General features: G+C 44.1%; 1 protein-coding gene across 1 annotated transcript in view; it reads left to right on the top strand.

The window, feature by feature from the left end:
- The first annotated feature begins 588 nt into the window (after positions 1-588).
- hs6st3b (heparan sulfate 6-O-sulfotransferase 3b) overlaps positions 589-12,943 on the top strand; it is a 108,932-nt gene continuing 96,577 nt past the window's right edge. The window contains exon 1 of the mRNA XM_024004519.2: positions 589-2,000. Within this exon, the coding sequence (XP_023860287.1) occupies positions 1,462-2,000 (539 nt within the window). The 5' untranslated portion in view covers positions 589-1,461. The remainder of the gene's footprint in view (positions 2,001-12,943) is intronic.

Below are 12,943 nucleotides of genomic sequence, written 5' to 3'. Positions count from 1 at the left end.
TAAAAATGTATTTCTCAGTTCCTCTTTTAAAGCCTTTTAAGATTACATAGTATTGGCACAAGGCTCTTTTAAAATGGAATACCTTTACATGAAGTGTTCTTCGTGGTAATGAATCATTCTCGCGTCCAATTTCAGCACCATGGACAGATACCATGTGTCAACAATTTACAACAAACAACCTCTTGTGTTGCTACTTGATACCTTGCATCTGTCCATGGTGTTGAAGTCGTAAGTGATGATGGTTCATTCACTAGCGATTGGTTTTTAACTTTTATATCTATTTCTTTTTTAGTGAATCTAATTATCTATTAATATTGTGCTAATTGGTTTAAATGCTTTTGGTTCTCATGAAACCATGTCAATGTATGAAATAGGCTGCCTGAAGTTAGTACAGTATTTGGATTGGACTGGATACATTGTTTCCCCATTTGATTGGCTGGCAATATTGTAATGTCGTTTGTATTGTATTATTCTGTCGCCATTGGCTTTCGTTGCAGTCTTCAAAGTGCTATTGGTTGCATTTTCTTGGTGTAAGATTAGCCATCATTGGTTAATTAATTGCACGGCACTAAACTCACATTCCGTTCTCAATTTTTCATAGCTTAGTTTAAAAACATCGAATTGTCTAGTCACTTGTGTGTGCTGACTGATCCGCAAGAGCTGAATGTAGGCTATCTGTTCTACGAGACAAGAAAAATTATGAGCCTTTTCTCCTATGCTAGCCTATAGCCAAGTTACAGTAGCCTTGGTTATGTCCACAAAAATCGATAGATAGATTATTACCACGAAGAGGGCGTAACATGATCACCGGGTCTTGAATGCAGCAGCATCTTCAAGTAATAGCCTAAGCTAGCCTGCAATGTTTGAACAAAACTGAACCGCGCGATGTATGAGGATGCTTCAGGACCCATCCCACTGTAGTCGGAGCAGCAGTCGCTTGCCCCTTCATGCGCACGCCTTGGACATAAGGATATATGAACGCCGACATTTCTCCACTTCCCTACAAGCACGTTTGTGGTGCTGAAGTGAATCAGACAACTGTTTCCCGAGATGTAAAGTTGTAATTTTGCGGGATCAGAATGAAACATGTTGACTGGTTCAGTTTCACTTGAAATTCTAGCACGGGGGACGTCAGTGTGCAGCACTGAAAATACCGTTTGTGAAGTTGGACAACCATGAAGAGAAGTAACCGGAATATGTCCTGTTTTTGCAAGCCTGTCTTGTTTGAAATGATCTGCTCTGGTGTGATATGACTGCAGTATCCTTGAAACATAAAGGTAGGCTACCTGCTCAGACCAAAATATGCCTTTTGATAGCAAGAACAATAACTAAATCTTGTCCATATCAACATGTGGCACTTTGAAGATCCATAGACATTATTGTGATGAACCAAGCAGCAGCTACTGAAAGGATCATGTGTAATAATTCACACTAATGGCATGAAAACATATTCTTGTTAACATGGATGATAAATCCAATAAATTGATCTTAGTTCCTATTTTAGCTGTTCTTTTTGTAATGATAGGCTATCAATATATATGTCCAGCTGGCAGCAGTTCTTGCCACTTTAAAACTGGGGAAAATTTGAGAGGGGTCAGTATACTTTCTACCCAATATCGGACAAACGAAGACTTTTACACAGAACTGGAGGATGACAGCCCTCCGAAATTGCCGTCAAAATTCAACTTTACTGAACGAGACCTTCAGCGGCACGTGGATTTCAACATCAAAGGATACGATGTGATAGTGTTTTTACACATTCAAAAAACCGGGGGAACCACGTTTGGAAGGCACTTAGTTAGGAATATTCGTTTGGAGCAACCATGCGACTGCAAGCCAGGGCAGAAGAAATGTACATGCCACCGACCAGGGAAAGAGGAGTCCTGGCTGTTCTCTCGATTCTCTACAGGCTGGAGCTGTGGTTTGCATGCCGACTGGACAGAGCTCACCAATTGTGTACCTGTCATCATGGACAAGAAGGAAGCTCAAAAGAACAAAAGGTACTGTATAACATTCTATTCGTTCTCTCTATCTATGTGTGTGTGTGTGTTGGTGGTGTGTGTGTGTGTGTGTGTGTGTGTGTGTGTGTGTGTGTGTGTGTGTGTGTGTGTGTGTGTGTGTGTGTGTGTGTGTGTGTGTGTGTGTGTGTGTGTGGAGAGAGAAGGAGAGAGAGGGAATGGGGGAGGGAGAGAAATACCTTTACATTCATATTCACACTTTCCTTGGCATTACCCTCATGACAATGTGCTTCTGTAATTACAGCATGGCCTACATTCAATGTACATTGAACTCTGAGACTATGAACTGTAATACAAAAAACTATTTAGAAGTTACCTGTAATACAAAACAGGCTTTTGAAGTTACCTGAGGCAACAGGGAGTTGTTGGTGATACCTTACAGGTCTCAGAGATAGACAGACTGTGGACCAGTTAAATTAGAGATTCCAAGTGCAGCTGGTGGAAATCTATCTCTCAGCACAGAAGATAGTGTAGAAGACAGTGAATGGATGTGATAGAAACCTAAATCACATAAAAACTTTGGTCATAGTGTTAAGTAAGGTAATTAGGTGTTACCAATAACATGGGCATTCCTGCAACTAAAATTAATTAAACCATAAAATGGTGCCACTGCTAGGAATTGACGATGCATGCTATATTCTCAGAACTGCTAAGTAGTGCTTTCTGTTTGATCGCGTATGACTTTCCCTTGAAAACATCACAGGGTGCAAGGTAAAGAAGGGTGGGAAAATGTCAATGAAGTTCATCCATCTCAAGTGGTGAAAAAGCGTCACTCTCCTGCACTGCTATGAAAAGGATAGCATGGAAATTGATGTAGAACATAAGGGATATATGTCTATGTTGGCCACAAGGTTCACACTCTCCTGGAGGACAGAACACAGCCCTGTTTTCTCAGAAACATCTTCACCACCATTATCCACCACAGCTGTAGCAAACACACAAAAACGACAGTTTACTCTTAGGCAGGGGCGACTTTTCACTGTGGACAGGGGCGGGGCATGCCCCCCCCCCCCCCCCCCCCCCCCCACACACATTCTGAAATTGCATTTTTGTCTCCCACAGTTTTTATGATTGGAATGTGATATTAAACGAGGCACTGTAACGGTCCTGACCTGTTTTATGTTGTTTTTGTATGTGTTTATGGTCAGGGCATGTGTTTTGGTGCAATCTATGTTATCTGTTTCTATGTTGGTTTTTGGTTGCCTGGTATGGCTCTTAATTAGAGGCAGGTGTTTTGTGTTCTCTCTAATTAAGAGTCATATTTAGGTAGGGTGTTCTCACTGTTTGTTTGTGGTGATTGTCTTCCGTGTCTGTGTAATTGTTTGCACCATACGGGACTGTGTACGGTTTGTTTTTGTTCATTCGTCATTTATGTGTAGGCTATTTTCTTGTTCGTTCGTTCTGCGTGTTTTATGTCAGTTCGTCGTACTAAGTCTGTCTACTTTCGTTTTGTTATTTTGTTAGTTTATTCAAGTATAGTTTGTTTCTGTTCTTGTATTAAATTTCATCATGTATTCACAACCGCTGCGCCTTGGTTCCCTCAATACTCCTCCTTTTCGATTGAAGAGGAGGAGGACCGCCGTTACAGAATCACCACCAATTCCAGAGCCAAGCAGCGGAGTAAACGGAGTAAGACAGGAAAAGAAGGAGCAATGACATGGGACGATATATTGGACGGAAAGGGTTGCTACACATGGAAGGAGATCCTGGCTGGTAGGGATCGCCTCCCATGGGAACAGCTGAGGCACTGAGGAGAGCAGAGGCTACCGGGAATTATGAGGGGACGCGTCTTGCACGGAAGCCCGAAAAGCCGTGAGTAACACCCAAAAATTTCTTGGGGGGGGCTAAGAGGTAGTGGCCAAGGCAGGTAGGAGACCTGCCGCCACTTCCCAGGCTTACCGTGGAGAGCGGGAGTACGGGCAGGCGCCGTGTTTACGCAGTAGAGCGCACGGTGTCTCCTGTACGAGTGCATAGCCAGTGCGGGTTATTCCACCTCCCGCCACTGGTTAGGCTAGATTTGGTATTGAGCCAGGTGTCACTGAGGCCGGCTCAACGCGTCTGGTCTCCAGTGCGTCTCCTCGGCCGGCATACATGGCACCTGCCTTACGCATGGTTTCCCGGTTCGCCTACACAGCCCGGTGCGGGTTATTCCACCTCCCCGCAACTGGGCGGGCGACCGGGAGCATTCACCAGGTAAGGTTGGGCAGGCTCAATGCTCAAGAGAGCCAGTCGCCTGCACGGTCCGGTATTTCCGGCGCCACCTCCCGCCCCAGCCTAGTACCTACAGTGCCTACACTACGCACCTAGGCTACCAGTGCATTTCCAGAGCCCTGTTCCTCCTCCACGCACTCTCCCTATAGTGCGTGTATCCAGTTCGGTGCCTCCAGTTCGGCCCCACGCACTAAGCCACCTGTGCGTCTCCTAAGTCCTGTACACACTGTCACTTCTCCCCGTACTAGTCCTGAGGTGCGTGCCCTCAGCCCGGTGCCACCAGTGCCCGGTACCACGCACCAGGTAAGAGTACGCTTTTGAGATCAGTGTGCCCTGTCCCTGCTCCCCGCACTAGTATGAAGGTGCGTGTCCTTAGCCCGGTGCCTCCAGTTCCGGCACCACGCACCAGGTCTTACAGTGCGCCCTTAGTCCGGCCAGAGCCATCCGTCTCCCCAGCGCTATCTGAGCCATCCGTCTCCCCAGCGCCATCTGAGCCATCCGTCTCCCCAGCGCCATCTGAGCCATCCGTCTCCCAGCGCCATCTGAGCCATCCGTCTCCCCACGCCATCTGAGCCATCCGCTCCCAGCGCCGTCTGAGCCGCCCGTCTGCAATGAGCCTGCAAAGCCGCCCGTCTGCCATGAGCCTGCAAAGCCGCCCGTCTGCCATGAGCCTACAGAGCCGTCCGCCAGACAGGAGCCGCTAGAGCCGCCCGCCAGACAGGAGCCGCTAGAGCCGTCCGTCAGACAGGGTCTGCCAGAGCCGCCAACCAGACAGGATCTGCCAGAGAACCAGACAGCGATCTGCCAGAGCCCAACCAGACAGGATCTGCAAGAGCCGCCAGCAACAGGATCTGCCAGAGCCGCCAGCCAGACAGGATCTGCCAGAGCCGCCAGCCAGACAGGCAATCTGCCCAGAGCCGCCAGCAGACAGGATCTGCCAGAGCCCGTCAGCGAGCCATGAGCAGCCAGAGCCGTCAGCGAGCCATGAGCAGCCAGAGCCGTCAGAGAGCCAGGAGCACCAGAGCCGTCAGAGAGCCATGAGCAGCCCAGACCGTCAGAGAGCCATGAGCAGCCAGAGCCGTCAGCCTGCCATGAGCTCAGACGTCAGCCTGCCATGAGCGTCGAGCCGTCATCCTGCCATGAGCTCGAGAGCCGTCAGCCTCCCATGAGCGTCGAGAGCCGTCAGCCAGCCATGAGCGTCGAGAGCCGTTCAGTCAGGATCTGCATGAGCATATCAGCCGGGACCTGCCCCTTGTCCCGGTGCTCCCCTTGTCCCGGTGCTTGCCCCTTGTCCCGGTGCTCGGTCCTATATCCTGGTGCTGCCCCTTATCCTGGGGCTGCCCCTTGTCCCGGTGCTGGCCCTTGTCCCGGTGCTGCCCCTTCCCCGGTGCTGCCCCTTTTCCCGTGCTGCCCTCTTTCCCGGTGCTGGCCGTTTATTTAGGGGATGTTAGTTTTTAGGTGTCTTGGGAGGGGAAGACAGAAGCGGGGAGGACTATGTGTGTTGGGACAGCGTCCAGAGCCGGAGCCACCACCTGGTCAACTGCCCACCCAGACCCTCCCCTGGACTTTGTGCTGCGTGCGCCCGGCGTTCGCACCTTGAGGGGGGGTTCTGTAACGGTCCTGACCTGTTTATGTTGTTTGTATGTGTTTATGGTCAGGGCATGTGTTTTGGGTGGGCAGTCTATGTTATCTGTTTCTATGTTGGTTTTGGTTGCCTGGTATGGCTCTTAATTAGAGGCAGGTGTTTTGTGTTCTCCTCTAATTAAGAGTCATATTTAGGTAGGGTTTTCTACTGTTTGTTTGTGGGTGATTGTCTTCCGTGTCTGTGTAATTGTTTGCACCATACGGGACTGTGTACGGTTTGTTTTTGTTCATTCGTCATTTATGTGTAGGCTATTTTCTTGTTCGTTSGTTCTGCGTGTTTTATGTCAGTTCGTCGTACTAAGTCTGTCTACTTTCGTTTTGTTATTTTGTTAGTTTATTCAAGTATAGTTTGTTTCGTTGTCTTGTATTAAAATTCATCATGTATTCACAACCCGCTGCGCCTTGGTTCCCTCAATACTCCTCCTTTTCGATTGAAGAGGAGGAGGACCGCCGTTACAGCAACGGTGTGCTTTAGGACCATGCGGACGTCTCCGAGCGGTCTGGTAGGCTGTTTGGAGTGTTTATCTGACTGGCGGAGAAAAAAAAAATATATATATATTTATGTCCCCCCTACTTCTAAAACCAAAGTTCCACCCCTACTCTTAGGTCTTTTCTACAGTTTAGCCAAGGACAGTGTTCAAATATATTGTATGAGGTGGCCAGTCTGGAATGTATACACCGATGAGAAACACTCAGATTCTTTCGAGGATTACAGGTGGGCTATTCAAGTGGACTATCTGAATGGCATGCCAGTTTATTAGTTTATCGTGTGGGTTATATCCTTTTGTCTGGTATCTGCTTTTGTGCAAAGGCTCTCTTCACTCCTCATGTCAACCATGTAATCTCTAATCCATTATAGTCTCCTTTAATAATTTTATATCCCCAGCTCACTGTCTGTAGCATGAATTGTAATGTTTCCATGCTGTTCATTTTCTTAAACATAATTTTTCTCTGGTCACTTTTCAGTCTTTTTTGTCCTTGAATTACCTTTCAATGATGCAGGGATACAGTCACAGCAGTTACCATTCTCCCACTCTCCATCTCTCTACCTTGTATATCCATTGTTCTCTCCCTGCCTACTGTTTACCTAGAAGCACCCTGTTACGCAGGCTTCAAGCCCCTCTGCTTTTTGTCTGCATCCTCTATTATGAGAAAATAGGTCTCTCTCAAGCATGTCCTCATTATGTCCCCACCTCTGTAAAAGCTCCTGTTGCTGTTGCCCTTACTTTTATTTCCTGGTATTAAAGCCCACTGCAAATAAATGTAGTCTAGACCAAACGCTACATAATCTCTGCAATCAAACCATGACCTTTAGAGATTAGGAAAGTGACATTTTAAGTGATCCATATTTTCATGTATTCACAGATGTGCATACAATTGAGGCCCACTGGGCATACCAAGTCATTTCAACGTGGATAATTGGGTAATGTTTGGTTGAGACATTGATTACAACCTATATTCACCCACTCAAAAAGTTTGTTGAATTTCCAATGTGTTATCACTATGCTTTCAACCATCTAAAGCACAACCAAATTCCAATGGAATAACAATGTGCGTTTTTGGTTTAGTTGTAACCCAAATGTCTGTCACTGTGCTTTCACTCATTTAAAAGCACAGCAAAGTTCAAATGGGAATACCATGTCAGAAATGTTGGTTATTTATACAACAAATTAGTGTTATCACTGTGCTTTATCTAATAGCACAACCAAATGACTTGGATTGCAGTTGATATTGCATAATAAGTACATAGTGCAAGCGATCAATGCAGTTTGAGATTCTGCACAGATTATTACAGCAATTGTGAAGATCTCCACAGACCGATTCATGCTATCTTGAACATGCATGCTTTATATGATTATATATGAAGACATTTATAGTTACAGTAACCTCAAAATGTGACCATGGATGTGTTACCCATTTTACGGTATATTGTTACATTACCGATATAGGATCTTAATTTGAGCCAGTTTGCTACAGCAGAAAATGAATGCAGCAACAGGAAATGTGAGTTATTATGTGTGGATTATAATTAATGGACATCTTTGTCGCGGTTAATACATTTTCCGTAAGGGAAAATCAAGTCTGAAATGTCAAAGGGGAAATGAGAAACTTCAGAAGCCTTTTTAAAGCTCAAATTACACCACAAATTCTCCTGCAACAGGGGATCAAATTAAGATCCTACACCTGTAGTAGGCTATTTACTGGGCTATTTACTGTATTACAAAAGTAATATGGAATTGTGTTTGGTTGACAACACAACAAAATATCAACATTTAAAGACGATATGGGTACTGCTTAGAATAGTTCCATCTGAGCCACTGACTTAATCCCATTCTTTAACCTTTAGTTTTGGTTGAGTTTGAGGCTTGAATCCAACATATCATTTGTGAACTTGTCGACAAGTTAATAGGCTATTTATTGTATTACAAAAGTAATATTGACTTGTGTTTGGTTGACAACGCAACCAAATATCAACGTTTAAAGGAGATGTAATAGTTCCATCTGTTTCCCTGACTTAGTCTGGCTTTAATTCAATTTTTTCTATAATTCCATCTCAACCAAAAATCAAAGTTAAAGAATATGACTGAATCAAATCAAATCAAACTTTAAATGCACTTTAGTCCTATTCTTTAACTTAGATGTTTGGTTTGCTCTGTTAACCCTACCCTTTGGAATGACTTCGATAGCATCAGTGAATCTATTTAGTTGTTAAGTGGAGATCTCTCAACAATCATTCTCACGATAGCACATTAGTAATAGTCAGTGACAAATATCATACAAAAGCAGGGCTTGGTTCAAACCCTGGATAGGAGACCAAAGGTTAGCTGTAGATAGATCAACTCTCCAGTAGGAGGTGCTGCTCAGCCTATTGTTATATTTTCTCATAGTGGAAATGAAGTTGAAGATCTGATGTTGTTTTAAAAGGTACAAATTCAACATACAGTATTTTATACAAGGTTTGTCTATGTTGAAATTTGGTGACCGTGATGACATAATCCTGTGGTTGAAATTTCACCCTCAAAACCACAGTTTACTTTGATGACATCTTTCAAATCCATTGAATTTTCCATGTACAGTTCATTCGGAAAGTTTTCAGAACCCTTGACTTTTTCCACATTTTGTTACGTTACAGCCTTATTTTAAAATGTATAAAATAATTTCCCCCCTCATCAATCTACACACAATASCCCATAWTGACAAAGCAGAAATAGGCTTTTCGACATTTTTGCAAATGTATTCCAAATAAAAAACAGAAATACCTTATTTACATAAGTAATCAGACCCTTCAATATGAGACTCGAAATTGAGCTCAGGGGCATCCTGTTTCCATTGATCATCCTTGAGATGTTTCTTCAACTTGATTGGAGTCCACCTATGGTAAATTCAATTGATTGGACATGATTTGGAAAGGCACACACCTGTCTATACAAGGTCCCACAGTTGACAGTGCATTTAGAAGTACAGTTCTTACCATTTAGAAATATTATATGGAGCAATTGACTGAAGGCGAACGGCAAAGACTTCTCTCCATTTCATGATATGTATTATGAGCTCTAAGATCCTCTGTCGATGTATTATTGAAATGTGCATCTGCAGCCTTCTTCATAAAATCATTTGACATGATTGCGTTTACTTCATAACCGTGGCCCACTGACTGTCTGAACTTGTCTGAACTGCCCCGAGTCGATGATGTATGTGATCGGTTATTCCAATGACAGCAGATATAATATATAATAAATACTCAGTATCTGTATGTATAGTATAAATACAGATAATTTGTGTCAAAGAATCATTATTTCTGCATTAAGGATTCCTCAAGCTTTAATCCCAAATTCACAAGGCAGAGTTTAATCAACCAAAACCCAGGGACTCTAGGATCATAGGAAAGGGTAAAGCTGTAGTGATTATATATTTTTTTACTGGCTTCACATCCCTATGGATGAGGGCATTTATCTATGTCCACTCAGAGGTTTAAAGAGTTGGCCAGTGGGCAGCATCCTGCCAAAGACACACACACACACACACACACACACACCTTCCCTTCACTCTCTGGCCTTTGAATTCTGGAGATCTACTGATGATCTGTCTCTGAGTTTGAAGGGGCTCGCTGTGTTCTTGTGTGTTCACATTGTACATAATATGTGAACATTTCTTCACAGCTGTGATGTTTATAGTGACCCCTACAAAATGCTGCACGGATAATGCTGGTATAGGTCCACCTAGTTTTAGATTGACGTAATTTACAATATATTGCACAAATTCCATGTCATTTGAGTTTCTTTCAAATTCTAATTACACAGTAACTACCAAACAGTTTTATACCAGTTACCATGTACACTACCGTTCAAAAGTTTGGGGTCACTTAGAAATGTCCTTGTTTTCCATGAAAACATCAATTCAGCAAAAAAAGAAACGTCCTCTCACTGTCAACTGCGTTTATTTTCAGCAAACTTAACATGTGTAAATATTTGTATGAACATAACAAGATTCAACAACTGAGACATAAACTGAACAAGTTCCACAGACATGTGACTAACAGAAATGGAATAATGTGTCCCTGAACAAAGGGGGACAAGCGGGCTGTCATGTGCCTTTACTGAGGAGTGGCTTCCATCTGTCCAATCTACCATAAAGGCCAGATGGGTGGAGTGCTGCAGAGATGGTTGTCCTTCTGGAAGGTTCTCCCATCTCCACAGAGGAACTCTGGAGCTCTGTCAGAGTAACCATTGGGTTCTTGGTCACCTCCCAGACCAAGGCCCTTCTCCCCCGATTGCTCAATTTGGCTGGACGGCCAGCTCTAGCAAGAGTCTTGGTGGTTCCAAACTTCTTCCATTAAAGAATGATGGCGGCCACTGTGTTCCTGGGACCTTCAATGCTGCAGACATTTTTTGGTACCTATTCCCAGGTCTGTGCCTCGACTTAATCCTGTTTCGGAGTTCTACCAGACAATTCCTTCAACCTCATGGCTTGGTTTTTGCTCTGACATGCACTGTCAACTGTGGGACCTTATATAGACATCAACTTGTAGAAACATCTCAAGGTGATCAATGGAAACACGATGCACCTGATCTTAATTTGAGTCTCGTAACAAGGAGTCTGAATACTTATGTAAATAAGTACATTTCTAAAAACATTTTTTCACTTTGTCATTCATGGGGTATTGTGTGTAGACTGATGAGGAAACATTTTTATTTAATCCATTTTAGATAAGACTGTAACGTAACAAAATGTGGAAGAAGGGTTTGAAAACTTTCCGAATTAACTGTTCATGGAATATATACATATACAGTGGGGAGAACAAGTATTTGATACACTGCCGATTTTGCAAGTTTCCTACTTACAAAGCATGTAGAGGTCTGTAATTTTTATCATAGGTACACTTCAACTGTGAGAGACGGAATCTAAAACAAAAATCCAGAAATCACATTGTATGATTTTTAAGTAATAATTTGCATTTTATTGCATGACATAAGTATTTGATCACCTACCAACCAGTAAGAATTCCGGCTCTCACAGACCTGTTAGTTTTTCTTTAAGAAGCCCTCCTGTTCTTCACTCATTACCTGTATTACTGCACCTGTTTGAACTCGTTACCTGTATAAAAGACACCTGTCCACACACTCAATCAAACAGACTCCAACTCTCCACAATGGCCAAGACCAGAGAGCTGTGTAAGGACATCAGGGATACAATTGTAGACCTGCACAAGGCTGGGATGGGCTACAGGACAATAGGCAAGCAGCTTGGTGAGAAGGCAACAACTGTTGGCGCAATTATTAGAAAATGGAAGAAGTTCAAGATGACGGTCAATCACCCTCGGTCTGGGGCTCCATGCAAGATCTCACCTCGTGGGGCATCAATGATCATGAGGAAGGTGAGGATCAGCCCAGAACTACACGGCAGGACCTGGCAATGACCTGAAGAGAGCTGGGACCACAGTCTCAAAGAAAACCATTAGTAACACACCCATGCCGTCATGGATTAAAATCCTGCAGCGCACGCAAGATCCCCTGCTCAAGCCAGCGCATGTCCAGGCCCGTCTGAAGTTTGCCAATGACCATCTGGATGATCCAGAGGAGGAATGGGAGAAGGTCATGTGGTCTGATGAGACAAAAATAGAGCTTTTTGGTCTAAACTCCACTCGCCGTGTTTGGAGGAAGAAGAAGGATGAGTACAACCCCAAGAACACCATCCCAACCGTGAAGCATGGAGGTGGAACATCATTCTTTGGGGATGCTTTTCTGCAAAGGGGACAGGACGACTGCACCGTATTGAGGGGAGGATGGATGGGCCATGTATCGGCGAGATCTTGCCAACAACCTCCTTCCCTCAGTAAGAGCATTGAAGATGGGTCGTGGCTGGTTCTTCCAGCATGACAACGACCCGAAACACACAGCCAGGGCAACTAAGGAGTGGCTCCGTAAGAAGCATCTCAAGGTCCTGGAGTGGCCTAGCAGTCTCCAGACCTGAACCCAATAGAAAATCTTTGGAGGGAGCTGAAAGTCCGTAGGCCCAGCGACAGCCCCGAAACCTGAAGGATCTGGAGAGGTCTGTATGGAGGAGTGGGCCAAAATCCCTGCTGCAGTGTGTGCAAACCTGGTCAAGAACTACAGGAAACGTATGATCTCTGTAATTGACACACAGGTTTCTGTACCAAATATTAAGTTCTGCTTTTCTGATGTATCAAATACTTTGTCATGCAATAAATGCAAATTATTTACTTAAAAATCATACAATGTGTTTCTGGATTTTTGTTTTAGATTCCGTCTCTCACAGTTGAAGTGTACCTATGATAAAAATTACAGACCTCTACATGCTTTGTAAGTAGGAAAACCTGCAAAATCGGCAGTGTATCAAATACTTGTTCTCCCCACTGTACATTCCATGGAATATACATTGGATTGCTATGATGAAACTGGCTCTCATGAGGACCGCCACAGGAAAGGAGACCCAGAGTTACCTCTGCTGCAGAGGGGTAAATTCATTAGAGTTAACTGCACCTCGATTGCAGCCCAAATAAATGCTTCACAGAGTTCAACAGACACATCTCAACATCAACTGTTCATCTG

The sequence above is a fragment of the Salvelinus sp. IW2-2015 genome, linkage group LG2, assembly GCF_002910315.2.
Source record: "Salvelinus sp. IW2-2015 linkage group LG2, ASM291031v2, whole genome shotgun sequence".
NCBI classification, from domain to species: Eukaryota; Metazoa; Chordata; class Actinopteri; order Salmoniformes; family Salmonidae; genus Salvelinus; species Salvelinus sp. IW2-2015.
The sequence above is the reverse complement of the archived record's forward strand: the minus strand, read 5'-3'. Positions and strand labels throughout refer to the sequence as shown.